The sequence below is a fragment of the Hydractinia symbiolongicarpus genome, chromosome 12 (genome assembly GCF_029227915.1).
Source record: "Hydractinia symbiolongicarpus strain clone_291-10 chromosome 12, HSymV2.1, whole genome shotgun sequence".
Classification (NCBI taxonomy): Eukaryota; Metazoa; Cnidaria; class Hydrozoa; order Anthoathecata; family Hydractiniidae; genus Hydractinia; species Hydractinia symbiolongicarpus.
In genome coordinates, this window is record NC_079886.1 from 8,412,893 (window position 1) to 8,434,557 (window position 21,665).

General features: G+C 32.1%; 3 protein-coding genes across 3 annotated transcripts; all 3 read left to right on the plus strand.

The window, feature by feature from the left end:
- Positions 1-229: 229 nt before the first annotated feature.
- On the plus strand, positions 230-5,344 carry LOC130622596 (SH3 domain-binding protein 5-like). Its single transcript, XM_057438070.1, has 7 exons — positions 230-1,095; positions 1,413-1,475; positions 2,055-2,183; positions 2,650-2,814; positions 3,032-3,162; positions 3,568-3,610; positions 3,737-5,344. Exons 1-7 carry the CDS (start codon positions 1,003-1,005, stop codon positions 4,523-4,525), a joined length of 1,413 nt encoding a protein of 470 aa, XP_057294053.1. The 5' UTR covers positions 230-1,002; the 3' UTR covers positions 4,526-5,344.
- A 5,055-nt stretch (positions 5,345-10,399) lies between these two features.
- LOC130621216 (fibrillin-1-like) lies at positions 10,400-17,901 on the plus strand. The gene is made up of 14 exons (XM_057436530.1): positions 10,400-10,425; positions 10,580-10,718; positions 12,261-12,486; positions 14,773-14,907; positions 15,063-15,206; positions 15,288-15,431; positions 15,513-15,656; positions 15,736-15,879; positions 15,961-16,104; positions 16,184-16,327; positions 16,409-16,552; positions 16,632-16,775; positions 17,059-17,190; positions 17,762-17,901. The coding sequence occupies exons 1-14, from the start codon at positions 10,400-10,402 to the stop codon at positions 17,872-17,874; spliced, it is 1,923 nt and encodes a 640-aa protein (XP_057292513.1). The 3' UTR covers positions 17,875-17,901.
- On the plus strand, positions 17,877-20,453 carry LOC130622354 (sushi, von Willebrand factor type A, EGF and pentraxin domain-containing protein 1-like). The gene is made up of 3 exons (XM_057437813.1): positions 17,877-18,323; positions 18,669-18,800; positions 19,380-20,453. The coding sequence occupies exons 1-3, from the start codon at positions 17,891-17,893 to the stop codon at positions 19,988-19,990; spliced, it is 1,176 nt and encodes a 391-aa protein (XP_057293796.1). The 5' UTR covers positions 17,877-17,890; the 3' UTR covers positions 19,991-20,453.
- The last annotated feature ends 1,212 nt before the right edge of the window (positions 20,454-21,665 follow it).

Genomic DNA, 21,665 nt, shown 5'->3' on the forward strand with positions numbered 1-21,665 from the left:
ATAGGGAAAGGGAAAAGTCTCGACGTTATTTTTCTAAGAGGGTGCCAATAAGCCGCAAACGCCGCATATATACGGGCAAGTTCAGGCAACTTTTCGAATAAAATCGGCGTTTGCTCCCCCCCCCCCCCCCCACCCCCGAGACCATCCGCACTTTCCCGAAATCGCCCAGAACATTCCCGAAATGCAATTCCTTGTAACAAACCATGCGGACGATATTTGGGAAGAAGGCGCTTGAAGAGAAAGGAGTTAATATAGGTTATATATAAGTTATTTATAAAGTGAACTTTATCAAAAACCATCAAAAACAGTTCTTTTAAGAACTTCGCTACCACATAGTAGTATTTTAATTTTTATAGTTTTTTTGAATCACATTAGTGTCTGTTTTTTTTTTCTTTTTCGGGCATTGTTCGAGCCTATGCGGGGTTTTTCGGGCGAATCCTTATATTTTTTTCAAAACGCCGAACTCGCCCGAAAACGCCCGCACTTTTTACGGCGTATGTGGCTTATCGGCACCCTCTTTTATTCTCTGCATGATAAAACAGCATTGAAAAGTAACTAGATTTTGCGGATGGGTGGGTTTATTTTTATTTTTTGCAATAATTAAATTCTGGGGATGACCTAAATTTATCATAGCGGTTAACAAGTTTTAAAGGTACATGTAAACACACCCTATGTTCCTCTCTTTTTTAAAAAAAGCTTCACTAATTTTCGATAAAAATTTCTTTTTTGGAATGAATTTGTTTCATACTGTTCAGTGTAGTTTATATTTTCTGTATGTGGTTATATGCACACCCATGGTTCTTACTGCAACATCAAAACATGTTGACATTTGACTATTGTATTTAAATTTACCCGGAAATTTTAAACGAATAATGTAAATTTAAAATGCTTATGCTAAAGTATTACGCATCTGCACTTTTTTAAGCCACTAATTGATATGTTCTCATCTGTTAACCGACCTACTTACAGCTTCGATTTTTATACCTAGAGTAATCAGACAAAATGGTAGATAGCAAGAATGACAATGTTTTGGAAGAGAGTTCTTCTGAGACTGATTCAGAGGATTCAGATGAAGAATTAGATCCAAGAATACAGGTATCTACAAAAATATTTTTTCATTCTACCTATATGTACATTATGTTCAAGATGAGATTTGCCCATAGACTAAATGTTATTTGCCAGCAATAAGTCATGCATTTCTAATTTTGGCATTAACAACTATCATTTACAAAAACAAATTTTGATTTAATATGTATATATTTAAGTCAGTTATATACGTGAACAAACAAAACTTAAAAAAGTGTATTTTTCACATACGCATCTATCATTTACTATCAAAAGTGATAAATTCTAGTTTTTGATTTCTTAGCATTCTAATATTCATTATATATAATGCAAATAATTATTTTTAGATGGAGTTAGAAAAGCTGAATGCAGCAACTGATGGAATCAATCATCTAGAAACTGAATTTGGTGTGAGTTCATGCTCATTTGTTAACATCTTCATGCCCCCACCACTCCCCCACTCCTTTACTATATAATGATTTTTTTAGATGAAGTATATTTTAGAGTAAAAAGAAGCTATTTTAGGGGCTGTGTTTTTAAATTAAAAGTTTTCTTCCTTGCCCAACCATGGTGGACAACAGATTAAATCTCGCAACTCAATCCCTGAACCTGTAAAATGTATATTTAAGTATTCTTTTCCACTCTGTTTTTTTAAACTCTTAATTCATCCTGAAAATATCCTTACACAATAATAATAATGATAATAATATTCATACTATGACCAGAGAATGGAAACATGTTCTAGCAACATTTGAAACAATTTCAAAAGAGATTTTGAGCATATAATGTTTAATATGAATATGTGTGTAGAATTGATATTCCCTTTTATTCTTCAACGGTTTCCTCCTGCTATTTAAGCTCAAATGCTTAAATGCTCCTAACGGCTGGGATCATGCTTTACTTTTAGTACTCTATGGAGATATATACTGACCTCAGTATGTTCAAAAGCAATATGCTTGTAAAAGAGAGTGTATAAAAAATCTTTTTAGGAAGCCCAGGCTTTATTTAATCAAATGATGCAAGATGCTACGTTCCAGTTAAAAGCCATGCACCAGCAACTTGGAAAATCGGTTGACAAGTCAAGGCCATATTATGAAGCCTTGATACAAGCAAAATATGTGAGAATTTTTGACCATTTTGAATTTACATATTATATGTTATTTTGGGTTTAAATTTTATATAAATACAAGGTGACTGCAATATTATAATGTAATATAAAAGCAATGTCGGGGTCACAACACCTTCTGCAAAGTTTTTTATTTAGAAATAGTGCTTGCAAATCCTTTATAATTTTCAAATTAGGCAAACTTTTTTATTAAGTCCTATCGTTTTCCATATTCTCTGATAAAAGCATCTAAGAACATTTTTCTTTAACGTATATAAATGTTTGATTAATCTTTTTTCATACTTGTGACTTTACATCTGATTCTGGTAATTTTCTGAAATAATCTAGATGCAGTTTCCCTAAGATTTTGAAACTTTAAAAACAATTTAAAATGTTGGTAAAAGATCCTTAAATTGTCCTAGAAATCCTTTAATTTTGAAGAAAAAATTTGGCTCACCTTTCAGTCTGTCATTTTTTAGAAAAAAAGCCAGTTGCATCAAGCTGCCTTAAAGTTTGAGCAAGCACAAAGTCGACATTATAATGCAAAGAAACGTGTGAAAGAAGCAGAGAAAAGAGCATTTTCAACAAATAGCCGAAGAATTGATCCAGCATTCCAAGAAATTCTAAATCAGGCAACAATAGAGGTAAAAAGCGATGCTAATGACGTAATCATTGTTCTTGCAAGTTAACTAATAACTTTCAAGAACAAAGATGTACTCTGTCAAACAAACATACACTCTGTTAAGATTGCCATGAATTTTACATTACCATTAAAATTGTATAATCCGAACATCTGATTTCAGTTTTTCATCATTCTTGATATTTTAAGCTCTGCTTTTAACCTTTTTTTCTTTTGCTTAGGTGATGGAAGCGGCAGACGAGTCACAAAAAGCAAGAGAAAATCATAAAGAAGCCAGTCTCGATGTTGAGGACAAGCAAAAGATAGTACAAGATTTATATAATTCTTTGAAAAAGAACATAACAAAATCTCGGTTAGTTTTTTTTAAATTCTTTTAAAGATATTTTCTGAGTGACTAAATATAACTTAGGAATTTCAAGTTATTAAAAATTTGCGCAGATAGCGAAGCTTGTTCCTCAGGCGTGTTGTTCAGAGTGGTTGCCCACCATCCATTTTGTTGTCCAAAGTGGTTGCGTACCATCCCTTCTGTTGTCCAGAGCGGTTGCCTACCATTCCCTTTGTTGTCTAGAGTGGTTGCCTACCATCCATTTCGTTGTCCAGAGTGGTTGCCCTTTTTTTGGGAAGAGTGTACATTTATTTCACTGCCAGGAAATAAGGTGAAAATGGCGGATAAAAAGGGCAATAAAATATATGTTGTACGCCTTCTACAAACTACGATCTTGAATAAAATATAATTTACTCTTTACATTTATTTTAGACCTTACTTTGATTTAAAAATGGCACTAAATATACAACTAGAGGTAAAAATTTCTATTTTCAAGATTTTTAAATATGTTGACGCATATACATGAAACCACTTCATATAAACTTACGCTGGATCGTTCTTGTTGCGTTTTATATATTTTACATTTCCTTTTTATTTTTAGGTGCAAAAGCAACGTCTTGAAAAGATTCAAGAAGGGTTACAAGGCTCGAAGAATGTTTATTCAGATACGCTGCATAATTTAGAAGTTATTAGCGACGACATCCATAAAGCGCGGCGACTGAAACGGCAATCTTTGTTGTTACCGCGAGGAGAGGGTGTTGGTGCCGAGTCAGATTTTCCCTCCATGCCTCACAACGCTACGATGGAGAGGATACGAAAAACAAACTTAGATGATGATACGTTTAGTAATTTTGACGCGCAGAGTACGGATTCTGAAATTTCGAACGACAACCTGTTACTAACATCTGATTTTGCGCGCGAAAACTATTCGCCTAATTCCCCTAAGATCGATATTGTTTTGAGTAGCAACGGGAAAGAAAGTTCTGTTTCCAGTAGCAACGACAGTCCTTGCTCCAGCAGATCGTACTCTGCTTCAGATAAAGACTACTTTAATTCCGTTGAAGACGAGGATTTAAGAATATCGCATTTGACTTTAGATATAGATAAAGATATTAAGGAAATCTCAAGCAAAGTGGACGCCTCTTACGAGGTGATAACTTCGCATAGCATACCACACTCTCCTCCACCCTTTGATATTTTAGACGGTCCAAAGAATGTTTTACAACCGGACGTAAAAAACGGAAGGAGATCACGTAGTTTTACAGACCTGAGCCGTTTCGAGTATTTAATGAATGAGAATAGCGACTGTCTTAAGCGCTGTAACAGTGACGGATCGACGAGAAAAAGACAGTTTGGTAGTTTTAGTTTCGTCTCTCCTCAACGACGGTAATCGTTCAAGAAGTTAAACAACGACTAGATTTGCGGTCGCCAGGTTTGCTACTTTACAGAAAAATAGTGATATGAATGTTTGACACTCGCATCGCTCTGTCGAGTAACATACATGTTTTTTTATAAGAAGCACGACTTTAAGTAGCATAATCTGGGATATGTAGCTACTTTTCAAACAGCAAAGTAAATTGAAGCTGTAGGTTCATTAACTATCTGGGCTCTACCAGAAAATTAATTTTCAGTTATGAAAAGGGGTCGCGCACCAAGATTTTCGGATAACTCTTTAATGTTAAAAAACATCAGGGCTGAATCCAAAAATCATGCTTCTTATAAAAAAAGGTGCAGAGTATTGGAAAGTTAAGAGTTTATATTCATTTGGCTGTTTTGATTGCTGTAAATATAAATATTTTAATAGTACACGCTTTTTTGAATAAGCAAGACAAAACACAAGTGTTGCTTAAGTTTCTGTATTTTACCGGCTCAACTGTGGCTTACTTGTTGCTTGTTCACTATCTACTTAAATAGACTAAATTTGAAGTCTGGGTACACAAGTCTAAATCAAACTTCTGTTTTAATCACGTTTACTGTTATCTAAAGCTTAATATGACTTTTAGAATATACAATCTTGACCAGTCGTCTTGAATTTTCAAGGTACTGTGGAATGACAATGTAGTAGAAATTACCCTTTAATATTCTTATCCTTTTAACTGTATATATTTGAAATCTATGACATTTCAGTCTTCACAATACAATGTAAATAACACGATTTTTACAGATTTTTTTATATATATTATACAGAGATATATAACATATATTTTCATCTATATATTTGTTATTTATTATTCAATTAATAAGGGAGGGAAAGCCAATTATTCAAGAAAAGGCATAGAGGTATAGTTCAAGGGAAATGGCAACTTGAAGATCTCACTGCTGACAGTTTTGTTTTTTGACTATGTTAACTGATTAGAGAAAAAATTTAAGTACTGAATCTTTCGCAGAAAATTTTCGCGAACGAAAAAATTTGCGAATTGTTTGCATTTCACGGAAACAATCGCGGATCGATTCTCTTAAAAATAACGCCTTAAGAATGTCAGGGGGGGGTGGTTGACCTGAAAATGAATTCTTTTAGAATCAAAGGATGAAATTCAAACTGCCCATCGCGTTTGTAAAATTAGTTATTAGATCACTAAGCAATCTTTGTATTCCATCTTCTCCTTTTTAACACCCACATACACAAAATTACGATATGAGGGCTTAAAATAAGGCCATATGTTTAATTCATATTCTAACCTGCTCTTTTAATGTTGTAATAAAAGCTTAAAGATGTGTATTATTATATCTGTAGCCAAATGAACTCTACAAAAATCTTATTTCATAAGTCACAGGTTCCAATGCTAATAAGTTAACACTTACCATCTCTACAGATTTTTATAATGTGTAAAACAGACAAAAAGCGAAAATATTTCCAAAATTTGTTTGCTTATTGGCTTATATTAAATTGACTAAAAGCTTTGTAATGCTTTAAGCTTTTCTACAATCCGTCATCGACAGTCGTTTTGAAAATAAGTAATTTGCCATTAGTTTAGAAATCATATAAAATTTATTTACAAAAATTGTTATTTTGTTACGGTAGTTCTTTCGAATGTGTCAGGTATAAATTCAAATAAATTTATGTATACCTGACACTAGCTATTTTTTATTTTTTCCTTTTCCGAAAAAGGTATTTTTTCTAAACCGAAGTATAACCGAAATCGTCGGGGACTTCATCTTAAGATGTTTTGAATAAAACCAAATGAATTTAATTCAATTAGTTCTTCCTTTGGCTTTTTGTCCTGCTTTGAATAATTTATGATCATTTTTCTGATGTTACAACTAATTGTTACTTGCTAATATCTGACCTTTAGTACTATTTTGATACACAGCCGCACAAGAATCACAATAAAAGTTGAAATTAAAAGTGCAATATTTGTTAGGAAATGTTTAATAAAAATAAAAGGCTGTTTTAAAATAACGTAGCCGGGGCTATTTATTATCAGGCTATCAAGCAAGTTAGAATTTCATTTAAATAACTTATAAATCAGTACTAGAGGAAGAAATAATCAAGAAAAATTGAATAAAAATTATCCTCATGGATTGGATAAACATTATACATATTCTATTGCAGCGTCAGTATTTTTATTACACTTATGTTGCTTAAAATGCATCATCGAAAGAAAAATCAAGTTTGAAAGCAAAAATATTTTTTAATCAGTTTGTCTTTAAATGAAATGGCAAAGTGCGGTGTTAGTTTCATCATAGTGCTAATAATTGAGTATGAAGAATGGACAAACTGGAAATCAACAACTTGGTATATACATCTTCTTGTTCCAAACTATGCTCTTCCTTTTCCATTTTATACAGTCATGTTTTCAAAAACGCAGGATCGATTTTTCTCGATTTACCTACATATGAAATTTCGCAGTTCCATGTTCTGTCGTTCCAAAAATAAACCCAATTCTTTTGATTGGTGTCTTTGTTGTGCATACATCGTCTCGTTACCGTTTATTTCGGAAATGAAACCGGAATTGGTATGGGTTATTGGCGTTTCCCTGTCTTAAGTGTGCTGTTAACAATACAGTTCATGGTCGTCTATATTTTTATTATCATCCTTCTTCATATTCAAGGGCTTGCCTGATATCGCATTGCTTATTAACATGCGTCTGCGGAAACGTTTTTAAGCTTATTATCACTTTTCAGATGCATTGATATACGTCTTTATGCTACCAGCTATAAGGACTAAGACAAATAAGAAAATTCGCATTCTACTAAACCTTTAAAGAAGGAAACCGACACTTCCATTAACTTCTGCATCTTCGATTCCAGCTGGAAATAAGGAAAGTTTTCCACAACGTAAATTATATCCGAAACAAGATCCCGTATTATAACATATACACACTCGCAAAGAAATTTATTCATTCTTTTTTGACATACCATATTTATAGAAAGTTTCTCCCATATTGCTTTAGTAATAATAAACCACTCGGCGAACTTTTCTGTGGTGGATAGGAAAAACATTGGTTCAACTGCATGCACCACGTCGATGATTGTGTTTGATAGAAAGAAGATGTCATATTAAATATTTAATAATGCATATTTTTATTTTTAATTTTGTAATGTTAAATTCAAATGCAACGTGTTAAGGTGTTTTTTTTCTTCTTCGAATATAATAATACCCCAGTACAGAATTAGCTTGTTTGTCTGTTCCGGGCAAAGACTGTCTGTTCCATTTTCTACAATCTTCTGCAACAAAGTCTGCAAAATATCGCTTAAATCTGAGATATCCATTTTGCCGTTAACAGACGACAAAGTGGATTGGTTATTTTCCATAAGGATATCTTAAAACAAATATTTTATTTGTTCAATGATTAATTTTTATTTGCAAAAGTCGAATTAGTAACAATAGCCCTTTTGTTGACTTTTTACCTGACAAACGATATTCACGTGCATTAAATTTCATAAGTTGCGGTGATTTATATTCTATTTTTATTTTCTCTTGCCTTACATGGAAATTAACAAATGAGTTTTAAAAAAAACTTTACATTCACGAAATTTCTTCAATATCTTTTTGCCTTGTCAAGTTCGGTCAGAAAGGAAGGGTCTTATTTTTTATTTTCTCTTGCCTTACATGGAAATTAACAAATGAGTTTTAAGAAAACTTTACATTCACGAAATTTACATTTCTTCAATATCTTTTTGCCTTGTCAAGTTCGGACAGAAAGGAAGGGCCTTATTTATCTCCCAAACGGAAACGGATTTTATAATGATTCATGACAATATCATTTACAATGACAAGTAGATAATATATATGTTATACTCAGAAAATATTTGAAATGGTCGATCGTCAATCTTGTTTGCGTGTGTATTTATCTTCGGGTGAGTGCACCTATGCTTGTACAGAAGTGATACGTTCAGAAAAATGATGACAAAGTATACACTATGTAAAATAACAAAACCACTGATAGCAAATGGACAGAAGCGATTATTGTCAGATTAATCAAATTGCGACCAAAACAAAAGAGAAACAACCATGTTATGTTTAAAATGTCTTATCAGTTTTATTTTGTCAATAAATATGTCAGTATTTTCTGTATTTAGTGATTTCATTGAAGCAAAGACAAGAAATGAAAGTCTTAGATTTGAATTAGCAAACCATTGGTAAACTAAATACTCATAGACAATTTTACGTTTATTTTGCTAGTTTGTTTTACATCTGCTATTTCTTCAAAACATAAGTACTTATTTTTAACCCAAGAACAGTATATATAGATTATGTTTTAGCTAGAAGGTTTAAAGTCTGATTTTAGGTTGACCTTTCCAATAAAATATGATTTTTTTAAAAAGAGTTGACTTCCCAACTGAGCCAACCTGTTTCATATGATCAAGGTCCTAGTACTCATTCAAAAAGATCAAAAATATATTGAAATTTAATTTTTCAATGTGCCACCCAACTATTTTTATTTACACAATATACAGAATTGATAGCCTGCATTTGACACTTTACAAAAATTGTGTATGTTCAAAGTTAAATAAGGCATAAACAAAATATTGTGTGAATCATTTTTGTGACTGGGATGCTATAAAAAAAATTTAATGTTTGCGATTAATAGAATTTGTTATAAAAAATTACAGTTTGTTGAATTTATATTTAATAATTTTGCAAGTAGGGTCAAAATTATAGCTACCCAGAAATATTCTTTTTTTTTTCATTAATAACTTTAGTATTATGCATATTACGTAAAAGTCAATTTGTTTTAAAAGGCAAAAGATTTGAAAAATTTCTTCTTTTGTGGATGATAAAAAAGAATGCAATATACAATGCATACTCTTTAAAAAGAGAATATAAAGAAAATATTGAAAACATAAACTCTGATGATGTGTATTGGAATGTAATGGAATGTATAGACGAATATGTAATTTTTAAAGAAAATCGTTTTACATCCCTCTGATTTTTACAATGATTAAGCTTCTGGTTACTTTATTTATAATCAAGTTGTATGTCCAAAAAGATATTTTCCAATGAAAACATAAATTTTTATATATTTTTAACGAATTCATCAATAAAAATTTTAAATCAGTCCCATATTGTGTTTAATGAAATTTGCGATATCCTAAAATCATAATCTAAAAATATTTTAACGGTCTTGCCACAATTTAACTGTTTGCTGAGATCGTCATTTGTCTTTATGTTTTTTATTAAAGTTTTATTCTCTTCAATTTTATTTCATGAAAATTCAAATAATTCTTGTAATCACATCTGTAAGAACTACCACATTATTTCACAGTCATTTAAAAAGTGACCTACCATTAATCCTTTTATAGTTATAAGACAATGAAAAATAATCTCATTTTATGAAATAATTATATTTATGGTTTTACTTTACATCTAGCTTTTTGAAAAAAATATAACTTATACTCTATATTTCGCTGGACATTTTCTACTATTTCTTTTGAAACAATTTTTTTACTGCCACAATTTTTGGTTCTGACATAAAAAACTTTAACCATCTTAATACATACAGTAAAAATGAAACGATATAAATTTATTTGCAGAAAAAAACTTTAATGATGTTTCACAATTTATTTAATAATTAAGATTTGCGACTCAAAGTACTTGAAACTTGCAAAAGCTTATGCTCTTAAAGTTGGATGCAATATAGTTAAATCACAGCATTTTTAAATAAAAGTTTTTTCGCTGCATCTTATTCCACAAAAAGGAAATAGGATAGTCTATTGTTGAATGTAAGAAGGGACACCAATTTATATTCTCTTTAGCTATATACTTTTCACTACTAAGCTGTAACTTCCACTTGACTTACAAAAAAAAATTCCCCACTGCATGGATAAAAATTTGCATAGTATGCAGTAACTTTTAGCTAGCTAGCTAACTTTGACTCAACAAATTTCAAAAACCACACGGTCTGTCTGTATCATAATTACATTGCCAATGGAGATTAAATCAAAGTGCTGGCAATGTTTTCCTTGACCGACTTTTATCTGATAATTATATACATCAAAGTTACAGCCAAGATGCAGGCACTATCATTATAACAGATTTGAGGGAAAAAAATGCAGATACGATCTCATTATCACGTATTTTACATGTATTATATAAAAAGGAATTCTTTCAATATCTTGCAGGGATGAGCTCATACAAGGTAAGTAATTCTGAAGTACAAGTTTTATACATCTGAATCGCTGACGTTAACCTTATAAAAAAGACAAAAATAAACAAGGCAATTGATATCTAGTCTCGCCAAACCTAACTCTTTAATAAGATGATACACCAGAGGTTTTTGATGAATAGACATGCCCAAGTTGTATTCACCAGAGGTTTTTGATGAATAGACATGCCCAAGTTGTATTAACATCGCATTAAGTTTGATGCTCTCAATACAATTACTTTAATTAAGTACATTACTGAGAAAATATGTGAATTCATTAATTATAATTGTATGCTAAATCTCTGTAAATACCATATACCAATTTTTCAAATCTTGACTACGTTTGCAGAATTTTTTTTCCGTCATTATGATAATATAAATAAATGCAGTTAAGGGGTATTTGTTAACATTTTTAAAGCAAGCAGCATTGTGGAGGACTGTTTTTGGACATTGGCCGCAGGTAATGCATTAGCAGATTTTGTTGATTATTCTTTTAAGCTGCTTCGTTATCCTTCCATGATATGTTTATCATTTGTTGGTTTTATTCATTCACCTTTAATCTACTAAGAATCTGATTTAGGATTTAGCCCATTATAAAGGATTCTTATAGAATCTAGAATGTGAACTTAATGTTTAATAATGATAAAACCAATGGAATAAAGTCGAGAATATGTTAGACAAATCATATAAAAAATGTATTATTTTTTTGAATTGACACACTGTTTTCAAAGCTGAATGTTAATCTTTGAGTCTAAATATGTTCTTAAAATACCTTCTCAGTCCCAGTATTTAATTTCTTTCATGCTAAGAGAATAACTTCATAATTTGAAAACTAGAAAAGTGACAGAAATATTTATTTTCTCTTTATGGAGGAAAGGGACAATGTATTAAGCTTTTAAAAGTTTTAAATGTCAGATATAAAATAAAGCTGCATTCAACTCCTTTCAGTTATTTTTAATTTATTGTTAAATCCTTACGAGGACAAACCTGTAATTCATAAAACTACACCTATTAAAAAAATGGCGCATGGGCTGGTTTCAACTTGAACAAAATTAGCCTAACTGATCGATTTAAATCGATCGATGCAAAAATACTATCTGTAGATCGATTCAACTATTTTGTTTTAGTAGAAACATGCCTTAATGTTTTTACCTTTACATTAATCGTTTTAACATTGAAAATGTTGACAGTGCATTTATTGACAAAAGGGTCTTTCAAGAATCACTTTATTATTGCAAGGGGAAAACATAGAACTCCCTAGAATTGATAAGGTAAGAGACAAAATTAAAGATTTTGGTAATCCAGTAGATGATTTTTTAAACAGGAAAAATAAATTATTCTTTGTTTAGAACAAAAGAGATACTTCTCTATTGTTCTAAACAATAGACTCATTGTTTTTAAACTGAAATCCCAGAAATACTATATTCTTTTTTAAAAAAAAGCGTGTAATTGATTCATAATAATTTATATAGGTGCAAACCTACTCTTATTTTGTTGTTTAAATATAATTAACATATTCTAGTTCTTTCAATTTAGATTCAAAACATTATGGATACGGACGATTTGTATAATGAAGATAGCAAAGAATTTTCATACGATTTCGATTTTTACGCCTTAAGGAAGCTTCGCACGCAGCAGAAAAGAAAAATTACTGTTTTGTCAATTATTTTAGTCGTTTTGTTGGTTTTGCTTGTCGTTTTTGTGCTATTGTACACAAAATCAAAGTCCAGTTACAGTGAAAAAAACGAAAAGACAAACTCAGGTAAGATAAAGCTTGTATATGACACATGGTGTACAAGCATAGAGGTCGGTTCCTATTAACATAAAAAAACTTGTTGAGCAACTGGTGTTGAACAGTCACCGCTTTGACTTTTTAAAAAAGACAGATGGTGCACAATAAAGTGAAACAAGAGATGTTTCGTAACAAATGTTTATAGAAACTGAACTTAAGTTAGAAAATGTGACTAGTTAGCAGTAAGAAAAATGAGAACGTGGGGAAGAAGGGAGAAAATGGAAAAGGATAATTCCCAAACAACTTTTTAAATCAACTATTAAAATTGCTTTCACAAATTCTGAAGATGCTAAACATGTGGAAAAAAGACTGGTTAGCTGCATAACAAAACATTTCAAAACTTTGAAGCCGAAATTGTATTGTTATTTCGTTGATATGTACACTCCTGTTGATTAAATTAACTTCTGTAATTGACTTTGTCATTTTCTTGTAATCCCGCTGTTAACATCAGTATACTACGTCGCTATATCTCGCGACATTTAACCCTATTCGGTCCGGGGTTTTTCGAACATACTATGACCGGGGGGGGGGGCGGATTCCGCCCCCCCTCAATAACTTTTCATAGGATTGTTCAAATTGAATCAAACTTGGCACACTTATAGTACGTCATAAAAGAAACAAAATGGCGGCAATAAATTTTTGCTTGCGTCAGCACATTTTCTGTGACGTCATCAGAAGCTTGAAAATTGTTAAAAATGCCACTATCTGCTTAAAATATAATTACTTTTGTTCTAGAGCGAATTTTTACATTCTGTTTGAAGTTTCTGAAAGCTAAATAAAATGTTTTTAACATATCTTCCGGTTTTTACATGGATCAAATAAAAAATTGCCCAAAATTGACCAAAAATCCGTTTTTTCCCGATTTACGGGTAAAATCCGACAAAATCGGGAAATCGGATTAGTCACGTGTCAAAATTATTCAAAATGATTCTTCTTGACAAAACAAAGTTGTGTTGCAAGTTTCAAGTTCTCAGGATAATCCTTACAGGAGTTATTATATTTTTCCCATTATAAGGATTTCATAGAGATTTTAGGGGTAGTTTCGAGTAATGGCCAATATCAAAGCCTCTGAATGGTATGGGACCTAAAAATTTAGCATGCAGGTGTCTAATAGATAAATGTTGAAACTCAGTAAGTATCATAGCCATATAAGAAAGCAATCAGGAGTTATTAAAAAATAACCGTCAGGGGGGGCGGAATCCGCCCCCCCCCGGACCGAATAGGGTTAAGCTTCACGGGTGGTTAAATTAGAAATTTTGCACTGGCTGAAATTCAAACTCGGTTCAGGAAAGAAAATCTGGATCTTTTTCCCATTAGTGTTTTCTAGAATGAAAACTATTTCATAGAGCTTTCTCGTGTTGTAGCTACTTTTTCTTAAAGATTTAATATCATTACCAAAATCTTTGTAGTCATATTTTAAAAGATAGGGTCTATGTGTACAAAATTTTGACTTGATTAGACATCACCAAGGGGACCATCCTCATCGTAATCAACAACCTTCTAATTTCTAGGTTATCATTTCATTTCTCGTTTTAAGTAAATTTCATTAATAGGTTATGATTACCTTATGTAAAAATAAAATAAAAAACATGATTGTTTCTCATAATATTGAGCACCAGTTGTGTCCACCCGTGGAAGAATTTAAAAACTTTTTTTTATATATTGAGCTTCTTATCACAAAACAGTTCGTTATTGATTTAAATAATAATGCTGCAAATAAAACGTTTTTTTAAATGAAATAGAAAAAAACAATAACAGTGTGTAATCAGCCCATGACTTTGTCTGTACATTAATTTATAACAAATGAATAAGTTTTCTGTGGTTTTGAAATCCCACACGGTAATTTTAATTATTATGCGGTAGAATTCACAGTTAATCGAATCACCTTATTTTATGACATGTTCGTTCTAGCCAATTAAAACCATGAACAAAAGTTTTATAAAATACAGAATATTGTTTAAAGGGAAATTGTACAAAAAAATGTCGACTTCGCCTCTTGCAGACGAACAGAAACAGTTACCGTATTATTATAACAGACTAGTCGTTAGCCCATGGATAAATCCAGTCCTTTATATTTACCATTTCGTGTTTCCGTAACACGACTTTTTTCTCGCGCACAAACTGGCAGACAAATACGACTGTTATTAAAGACACTGGTCGGTAGTCAGTGGATAAATCCACGTATTCGCCCGCCCTTTATATATACCATTTCGTATTTCTGTAAGAGATATCATACCTTCATACCTTTTAACGCAGGAAAAATAACATCTGGGCCTATTGATTGTGAATCAAATTTGGATTGTGGCAACAATTCTTACTGCTGGTACAAGAAAGGAAGCGCGTTTTGCGCATGTGCAGAAGGATACATTGAAAACGGGACACATTGTGAAGGTAATGTTTTACTGGGCCTCTTTGTATCAATACTTTTGGGAAAAAAGAGAAGCAAATAGGATTTGTATGGCTGTAATTGTACAATATTTGTGAGATTCAAAACCTTACCAACTATGTTTCACCTTTACTAGTAGTCTACATTATATTATTTATAGAAAGTAAAGAAAACAATACAAAACTGACATGTAAATCTGATGAAGATTGTTTCATGAATGCAATTTGTCGTTATAAGAACGGAACATCATTCTGCGCATGTGCACCAGGTTATATCCTAGACGACGAGAAAAAGCACTGCAGAGGTAATCCTTCTTGATATATTAGGTTTTAATTAATTTTTTTTGGATTTTAACTTGCATCAATAAAGTTTATATTATTTACAGAAAGTAAAGAAAACAATACAAAACTGACATGTAAATCTGATGAAGATTGTTTCATGAATGCAATTTGTCGTTATAAGAACGGAACATCATTCTGCGCATGTGCACCAGGTTATATCCTAGACGACGAGAAAAAGCACTGCAGAGGTAATCCTTCTTGATATATTAGGTTTTAATTAATTTTTTTTGGATTTTAACTTGCATCAATAAAGTTTATATTATTTACAGAAAGTAAAGAAAACAATACAAAACTGACATGTAAATCTGATGAAGATTGTTTCATGAATGCATTTTGTCGTTATAAGAACGGAACATCATTCTGCGCATGTGCACCAGGTTATATCCTAGACGACGAGAAGAAGCACTGCATAGGTAATCTTCCTTGCCTTATAAGGATTTAATTATTTTTATAAAATTTTACTTGCATCATCAAACTTTATGTTATTTATAGAAAGCAAAGAAAACAATACAAAACTGACATGTAAATCTGATAAAGATTGTTCTACGAATGCATTTTGTCGGTATAAGAGCGGAACATCATTCTGCGCATGTGCACCAGGTTATATCCTAGACGACGAGAAAAAGCACTGCAGAGGTAATCTTCCTAGATATATTAGGTTTTAATTAATTTTTTTTGGATTTTGACTTGCATCAATAAAGTTTATATCATTTACAGAAAGTAAAGAAAACATTACAAAACTGACATGTAAATCTGATGAAGATTGTTCTATGAATGCATTTTGTCGGTATAAGAACGGAACATCATTCTGCGCATGTGCACCAGGTTTTATCTTAGACGACGAGAAGAAGCACTGCATAGGTAATCTTCCTTGACTTATAAGGATTTAATTATTTTTATAAAATTTTACTTGCATCATCAAACTTTATGTTATTTATAGAAAGCAAAGAAAACAATACAAAACTGACATGTAAATCTGATAAAGATTGTTCTACGAATGCATTTTGTCGGTATAAGAGCGGAACATCATTCTGCGCATGTGCACCAGGTTATATCCTAGACGACGAGAAAAAGCACTGCAGAGGTAATCTTCCTAGATATATTAGGTTTTAATTAATTTTTTTTGGATTTTGACTTGCATCAATAAAGTTTATATCATTTACAGAAAGTAAAGAAAACATTACAAAACTGACATGTAAATCTGATGAAGATTGTTCTATGAATGCATTTTGTCGGTATAAGAACGGAACATCATTCTGCGCATGTGCACCAGGTTTTATCTTAGACGACGAGAAGAAGCACTGCATAGGTAATCTTCCTTGACTTATAAGGATTTAATTATTTTTATAAAATTTTACTTGCATCATCAAACTTTATGTTATTTATAGAAAGTAAAGAAAACAATACAAAACTGACATGTAAATCTGATGAAGATTGTTTCATGAATGCATTTTGTCGGTATAAGAACGGAACATCATTCTGCGCATGTGCAACAGGTTATATCTCGGACGATGAGAAGAAGCATTGTCGAGGTATACTAAATATATATATGATTAATGATAAATATTGTACCGTAAAAATTGTGAAACAAAAATATTCTTAAACAAAACATCTAGTTTGAAACTTGAAGATATGACACTCACCAGCACCGTGACCCTGAGGTTCTTTATATTTTTTTCTTTCTAGAATGTTCATGTTTTGACTTTTAAAACATCGAGAATTATTTCGAGAAATGAATATTTCAATAATAATTAATTTTAGTTAAAAAATAGATAACGTTACTCTTCAATCGTTCCTGATATATGTTCCCTTTAGAAAATGTTCCTAAAGACCCTTGTGAATCAATTCAATGTCCTGCTAATGCCGAATGCAGAAAGAACGCATGTGGAGATGCAAAATGCAAATGCAAAGAAGGATTTGTAGGCAATGGTAGTGATACTTGCAAAGGTAATACACGTGCTAAATGATACCAAAGTAACGTGCTGTTAATTTTATGATTAATATTAAAAATGTATTTGTTTCTAAAATTTAGGCCTTATTACTATCAACAAAAGTTGATTAAGGAAAATTTACCTTTTGGTTAGCGTGTCACATTCACAAAGTAGATGCGACATCGTTTAATTGATGAAAAATTTGTAAATCCGCGAGGCTGTGCGTCAACTTTTTTAGATTTTTATATCGTAAATCTTTTATCTTTCCTTCTTCAATTGTTCCAACTAATTTTGACCTAACTTTTTATTTTAAGTATGGGAGAAAACGTTAAGACACCTACACATAATATTCTATAGAAATCTAAGGCCCTCTGCTGTGAGAACTAGAATAATGAGATGGCTATTCCTAACAAAACTAGTTTTTTCTTATCTGAGGTTAAATGTAACAGGAAAATGTGCTGAAATTAAAGTGAATTGTAATCATTGCCAAGAAAAAAGGGAGTTGCGCCGACCCGCTTAACAGTAGACCGCCTTTTCTTGTCCTAAAGTTTGGGCAAAATTTACAAATTATGCAATTCTTTTTTTAGATATAGCATTTGCGATTAATTTTAAACAGCGTACAATCCGAAATATTCCGACATTATATAACGTCATTTTCCCTGAGACTGACTCGGCGTCTGTATGTTTCTGTCTGTTTTAAAGGAAGGGAAGATTTTATGGTTTGGTTCCATACAGGAAAAATGACTGTAATTTCTTTCAACAATACAGTTCGCGAGAGAAGAACTTTTGTCGTGAATAAATGGAAACATTTCTGTTGGTCAGGAAGAAATGGTGGAAAATGGACACTATATATCGATGGAAATGTGTTTCGTCAGGGCACAAAACCTCGCACTCGTAAACATCTGACTTCAGTAGGGACATTGTATCTTGGTCAAGATCATGATAATCATAAAGTAGATGATCCTGGTCAGATGTTTGAAGGGAAGATAACTGAGCTGTTTATTTATAATGGAGAGTTAAGCAAACAAGACGTTCTTGATTCATACAATCACAAACCTCGCTTAAATGATGTTATTGTTGGATGGTGGCAATTTAAGAACAAAACATCTGGGAAGCAGATCGTTGAAGAACATTCACCATTTTTTAAAGGTAGTTAAAAATTATTATAAAAAATCGTCAAGTGGAAAGGTAGAAAATCTCAGATTCTGTACCTTAGTTGATGCATACTAGTTATTTTCTATTTTTATATAAGAGCTCTCTAGAATTGAGAACGCGGCATCTTGATCTGGTCGCCATTTGAAACTTATTCGTATACGAGGCGATAAAGAAGATTCATAAACTAAAGAATACAAAATCATAGTTACCATTTGTTATAAAATTCGAGAAATGTGGACTTCGATAACTGTCAATTTTTATTGGATAATAGCAACACTGTTTATTTTTGTCGTTATCGTCCACGGTAATGTTGAATTGCGCTGGATTTGCTCTCTTTAGAAGATGTTACTACAGACTTGTGCAAATCAATTAATTGTTCCGCTAACGCCGAATGCCAAAAGCACAAATCTGGAGAAGCAATATGTAACTGCAAAGAAGGATTTGTAGGCAATGGCAATGATACTTGCAAAGGTAATATACGTGCTACATGTTAAAAAAAGTAACGTGTGATTAAATTTAAGATTAATATTAAAACCCTGATTGTTTTCGCCATTTGGGTACTTTTACTATTCATAAAGGTCGGTCAAGGGAAGTTGAAATTGCGGTTAGCGTGTCACACTTAACAGTAGATGCAGCATGTGTTTAATTGATGAAAGAAATACAAATTCGTGAGGCTATGCGCATATCCTTTTAGCTTTTCAATATCGTAAATCTTCTGTCTCTATTTCGAAATCGCTTCCCCTAATTTTGACATACCTTTTTATCATAAGTTTTGGAGAAAACTTGATGGCTCTGCCACAAAATATTCCATAAAAATTTAAGTCCGTTTGAGGTGAGAATTGCAATTTAGAATAAAGGAATGGCTCTAGTCACAATGCTAATTATTTCTTTTGAGATCAAATAACATAACGAAAGATAAAGATGCGCTAGAATTGAAGTGAAAAGCACACACGCGCTGCGAAATAATTTGTGTGCGCCGACATGCTAACCAGAAGATTCCTTGGCCTAAAGATCAGGCAAAACTTACAAACTATGCAATTCTTTTTTCAGATATAGGATTTGCAATAAATTTTAAGCAGCGTACAATCCGAAATATTCCGACATTGCATAACGTTACTTTCCCTGAAACTGACTCGGCTTCTGTATGTTTCTGGTATAAACTGCGACGTTCACCAGGATGGGGATACAAAGGCGTTGTATCCTACACCATTAAAGGAAGGGAAGATTTTATGGTTTGGTTCCATACAGGAAAAATGACTGTAATTTCTTTCAACAACACAGTTCGCGAGAGAAGAAATTTTGTCGTGAATAAATGGAAACATTTCTGTTGGTCAGGAAGAAATGGTGGGAAATGGACACTATATATCGATGGAAAAGTGTTTAGTCAGGGCACAAAACGTCGCACTCGCAAACATCTAACTTCAGTAGGGACATTGTATCTTGGTCAAGATCATGATGATCATAAAGTAGATGATCCTGGTCAGATGTTTGAAGGGAAGATAACTGAGCTGTTTATTTATAATGGAGAGTTAAGCAAACAAGACGTTCTTGATTCATACAATCACAAACCTCGCTTAAATGATGTTATTGTTGGATGGTGGCAATTTAAGAACAAAACATCTGGAAAGCAGATCGTTGAGGAAAAATCGCCATTTTTTTAGTGTAATCACAAATAATCAGAAATCACTGTAAAGTGAAAATGTAGGTAACCTTAAATTCTGTGACTCGTGTGAAAAGATACTAGTTATATTTTCATACGTATATAAGAGCTCATTTCTAAAACTATACTATGCATCTTGACTGCTTAAATAAGCACTTTCGTCACTAATAGAAAACTAACTCATGGAAGAAAGGAGTAAGTAGGTTTAAAACTTAAGAATCTAAAAAATACATTCACACTTTGACATGACACTTTTATATGACAAGACCCCTATTTTTAAAAAAAACTGTATATACGCTTTTTTGTTTTGTACTACGTAGACCTTTGTCTTATTATGGACTCTTCTTTAACAAGGTTCCTTTTTATTATCTTTTTGCTTTTATTTGTTCATTTACGATACTTTAAAATAGTTTAGGTTTCAATATTTAGTCTGTACAAATTTATAATAAAACATCTTTTTTTCATGTCCTTTCGTCCTATTGTTGCTTTATAAACAGAATGTAGCTAAAGTTTACTTGTCTTTCCCTATTTTGGCTTGGGTAAGTAAATCTATACTTTGGTAAATAATGTGTCAATTTGCGACATAGCAGTTACCACAATCCTAATGGCGTCATTGTATTGTTTTCCTTACCTTTAAATGTCATATTCTAAACATCTACCAAGCCTAATGACATGAACATCAATATTTTCAAAAAAATTATTTTTTACCCTCATCGTTAAAAAGCAAAAATTCCATGCAAATATCATGTCATTTTCGGTCACAAGGTAATTAAGTAACGGAAAGTTTAACGTACTTTGAGATTCCATCCTAACGGATCCTATTGACGTCAATAAATTAATTCTGTAATGTATAAGACTTAACTATGCCAACTTTTATCACTTAAGCGTGTGCACCTTCCCCCAGTGCTATGTTTAAATTGAGTTTAACGCTGAACTAATGCACTGAACAGAGCTATATGTCGCTTAACAATGAGACTAAAAAACAACCTCCCTGCAAAGGTCTGTTACCATACAGAAGCCGACACACACAAACAAACGAAAGTAGCGTATAATTATATTGGAAGAATAAATGTATAGCCCAATTTGTTAGGCAGGCAAACATTTACAATTGGTCCATCTACGAAGAAAAAATATTTTAGAACATGGTTAACCAGATTGTCACTATTGTGTAGAGCCTTTAACATTGTGATTTTTATAGTACTATACAAGATCAATAAGGCTAGTCTAAAACGAATTAGCTGTCACATTTATACGTTATTACCCTGCATAAAGACGCAGGGACTCTGGACGGTGAATCGGTAGCAATAAAATCACAAACTTTATGCCAATCCGTCGAAAAAGGACATTTCGTCAACAGATCATAACGCTGGGAAAGGTATTATAAATTCCACGTAACTAGTCGTATTTGTACCACAATGGTGTATCTTATTCTTGTGGCTTGAAAAATTTTGCCCTAGTAATATGATACTTCTTTTCAGTGCATGTCGTGATTTCACATCATGGAGTAAAGAGAAGGGACTTTCAAGATGGAAAACACAATTTTAGTGAATTGTATGGCACTTGAAAAAAAAGTGTTTGCATCTAGTCCAAGAAATCTCAATATATTTCCCAAGTTTTTTTTTCCAGAGCATTTAAAACTGATTACAGTTGTGATTGGATAAGAGTTAAGTTCAGGT

Excerpts from the sequence above, each read along its gene's own strand:
- LOC130622596 (XM_057438070.1), top strand. The coding sequence starts at position 1,003 with ATGGTAGATAGCAAGAATGACAATGTTTTGGAAGAGAGTTCTTCTGAG. Across the intron at positions 1,476-2,054 it reads ATCTAGAAACTGAATTTGGT|GAAGCCCAGGCTTTATTTAA; the intron begins GTGAGTTCATGC and ends AAATCTTTTTAG. Across the intron at positions 2,815-3,031 it reads TAAATCAGGCAACAATAGAG|GTGATGGAAGCGGCAGACGA; the intron begins GTAAAAAGCGAT and ends TCTTTTGCTTAG.
- LOC130621216 (XM_057436530.1), top strand. The coding sequence starts at position 10,400 with ATGGATAAAAATTTGCATAGTATGCA. Across the intron at positions 14,908-15,062 it reads AAACGGGACACATTGTGAAG|AAAGTAAAGAAAACAATACA; the intron begins GTAATGTTTTAC and ends TATTATTTATAG. Across the intron at positions 15,432-15,512 it reads CGAGAAAAAGCACTGCAGAG|AAAGTAAAGAAAACAATACA; the intron begins GTAATCCTTCTT and ends TATTATTTACAG.
- LOC130622354 (XM_057437813.1), top strand. The coding sequence starts at position 17,891 with ATGGTTTGGTTCCATACAGGAAAAATGACTGTAATTTCTTTCAACAAT. Across the intron at positions 18,324-18,668 it reads ACATTCACCATTTTTTAAAG|AAGATGTTACTACAGACTTG; the intron begins GTAGTTAAAAAT and ends TGCTCTCTTTAG. Across the intron at positions 18,801-19,379 it reads TGGCAATGATACTTGCAAAG|ATATAGGATTTGCAATAAAT; the intron begins GTAATATACGTG and ends TTCTTTTTTCAG.